The 2,998-nt window shown below is 33.3% G+C and overlaps 1 protein-coding gene across 4 annotated transcripts in view; it reads right to left on the minus strand.

The window, feature by feature from the left end:
• Positions 1-2,998, minus strand: part of LOC144225647 (zinc finger X-chromosomal protein) — a 22,579-nt gene that overhangs the window by 4,407 nt on the left and 15,174 nt on the right. For all 4 annotated transcript variants that reach the window (XM_077756896.1, XM_077756895.1, XM_077756893.1 and 1 more), the window contains 2 exons: positions 744-893; positions 2-145 (listed from right to left, as the gene is read on the minus strand). In XM_077756896.1, the coding sequence (XP_077613022.1) occupies positions 2-145; positions 744-893 (294 nt within the window). The remainder of the gene's footprint in view (position 1; positions 146-743; positions 894-2,998) is intronic.

The following is a 2,998-nucleotide window of genomic DNA, read 5'->3' on the forward strand; positions in this document are numbered from 1 at the left end:
CTTAAATCCTCATCTTCTTGTTGACAATGATTGACAGTCATATACATCATCTTTTCCCTTGGCACTCGAATACTGCTATTTTGATCAAGTAATTCAACTCCATGGTCATTCTCAGGCTCACTCTCCACAATATCTACGGTACCACCTATCAGGGAATATGACAACTCTGAAAATTTATCTGAAAACTTCAATTCCATCCATTCAACTTACATTTTATATCCTTTTCTACTGCTACAATGAAATTCGTGTTTAAAAGTTATCTTCAGGGGTGCCTGGATGGCTCAGACGGTTAAGCGACCGACTTTGGCTCAGGTCATGATCTCAGAGTTTGTGGGACGGAGCCCCGCATTGGGCTCTGTGCTGACAGCTCAGACCTTGGAGCCTGTTTCGGATTCTGTATCTCCCTTTTTCTCTAACCCTCCCCTGCTCACACTGTCTCTCTTTCTCTCAGAAAGAAGTAAAAACATTAAAAAAAAAAGTTACCTTCAGAAAGGTTTCAAATGTACTCAATCTAAATCACTAAAAAGTAATCAGATTAAAGNCGACAGCTCCAAGAATTTATCTGAAAACTTCATTTCCATCCAGCTACTACATTTTATATACTTTTCTCCCGTTACACGGAAATCCTTGTTTAAACGTTATCTTCAGAAAAGGTTTCAAATGTTCTCAATCTAAACCACCCAAAAGTCACTGGGTTGAAGCAGCTAATCAGGATGTAGAATATGCTGAAGCTTTCCGCTTACCTAAGTCATCCTCTCCAGGGTCGGCTTTAAAAATGTACACCTTGATGACTTCAGGACAAGTGCCATCCACTTTACAAGGATCGATTTCTGACTCTAAGTCCATGGTCATTCCAGAGGAAGCACCATGTTCTATTTTGCCAGCATCATCCACTAAAAAAAGAATACATACATCATAAATAATAGTAATAGATACTCAAATAAATAAAATATTACCATTTTCAAAAGTCCTTTTAAAAATATCATCACTAGGGGTGCCTGGATGGCTCACTTAAACGTCTGACTCTTGCCTTCTGGTCCAGTCATGATCTTACAATATGTAAGACTGAGCCCACACCGGGCTCTGTTGTGACAGCATGGAGCCTGCTTAGGATTCTCTCTTGCAAATTATTGAATGAATGAATGAATGAGTGAGTGAATAAATATTAACAAAAAAAGATATATAATCTCAAATTTGACTCATATAAAATAGGATGATTTTACTTAAGTAGAATATTCAACAAATACATTTTGTAAATCATCTAAAAATGGGATGAAATACTAAGATAATTATTTCAAATTCCTGGTAACCTTTAAAATTAACAAAGATAATTAAATATATATTTTATCTTTAAATACACAAATATCCATAAGGTAAAAAGGTTATTATATTCTTAAAGATCTTGGAAAGAATGTCCTACTAATAAAAAATCAGCAAACACTGGTCTTAATACATTATCTCAGCACTATCTCAGTGTTCACTGAATATTACTTGCTCTTATCTGTTTCAATTGAATTGTATTTTTTTTTAAATAGCAAAATAGGTTTTTCAGAAAGGTACATAGCAATGGTCAATGTAAATTATATATTAAACTGTTTAAACATAAAACTACACATACACATACATGTTTTATACATATACATAAAACATAGTTAAAGACACACTTGAGTTCACAAAACTAATTAGTCAGGGTCACTGCAGGCAAATGCAGCAAATGTATACTTAAACATATAGTATTCTCATATAACTTAATAAAGGTAGCTTGTTTTATGTTTTGAAAAAAAAAGGTACCCTTATATACCAATAAAGACATATATGACATACACAGTAGAGATTCAGGTGATATAGAACAAACATTCCATATTTTAATCATAAAGTAGATAAGGAAATACAGTATTATGCTTAGCATTTGGAAGATTAATACAAGTAAAAAACAACATCTCAAAGAATGAGACTCTGGATTGCAATAAATACCAAAAATATAATTCCCATATAATATGATCTTTCATCCACTGCTATCCCCTTATGGCCATCTTTGGCACAAGTAAAAGTGTGGCAAAGATTAATGAATGAAAACAGCCAATACAATTAAAATTCTCACATAAGCTCGATTTACAGATGTTGACTGTATTAGAGAAAGACTGAAGAAACGGTCTGTCTGTTCTAGGTACAAGTGGCTTAGCTGCCACAGCTGAGGACCAAGCAGAGAAGAACAGAACCAAAGTTCCCCTTTCCCCAAAATACTGATTCAGTTTTCTTTAATTCACCCATCAACGGTTCTCATTACCTTTTCAGTTCCCTTTATGGTTTTCCCATGCTAGATATATTTTACCCTTTTAGTTGGATGTTTCTATTAATTCATTTGACAATGTATTACAACTATAAATAAGACTTCGGTAAGTATTGGAGATACAAATGTGAAAAAAGTTGTGGATTAAAAATCCGTAACCCAACAAGAAGGGACGTAGATGTAGGGATAGGGGAACTAGATAATGTGGATTAAGGAGTCCACTTGTCATGGTGAGCACTGGTGGTTGTACCCAAGCACTAAGTCAACATACTGTACACCTGAAACTGGTATTACACTGTATGTTAACTGGAAAATATGTTTTACTTAACACTGTATGTTAAATAAAAATCAAAAAGTGACATAATAAAAAAAGTATGTAATCCAGTGGGAAAACAGACATTGAATGGATGATTATTTTAAAATGTCAGAAAATTAATAAGATAGCTACCATTTATTAAATGATTAGTATAAGCACTTTGTGATGCTTATAATAAGTAATGAAGGAGATGTTAAAATACCATCAACATTTTACAGTAGTTCAAAGAAAATGTTGCAGTTTAGAAAAGTTAAATGTTTATATGAGGTCACATAGCTAGCAACTTGCAAAGTGAGAATTCAAAACAAAATCTGTTAAGAGTTATAAGTAACCTTAATCAATTTTTGGAGTTTTCAGAAATGTATTCTATATAACATCTGATAAAGCAAATG

This window comes from Crocuta crocuta, unplaced genomic scaffold, assembly GCF_008692635.1.
Source record: "Crocuta crocuta isolate KB4526 unplaced genomic scaffold, BGI_CrCroc_1.0 scaffold1228, whole genome shotgun sequence".
Lineage (NCBI taxonomy): Eukaryota > Metazoa > Chordata > Mammalia > Carnivora > Hyaenidae > Crocuta > Crocuta crocuta.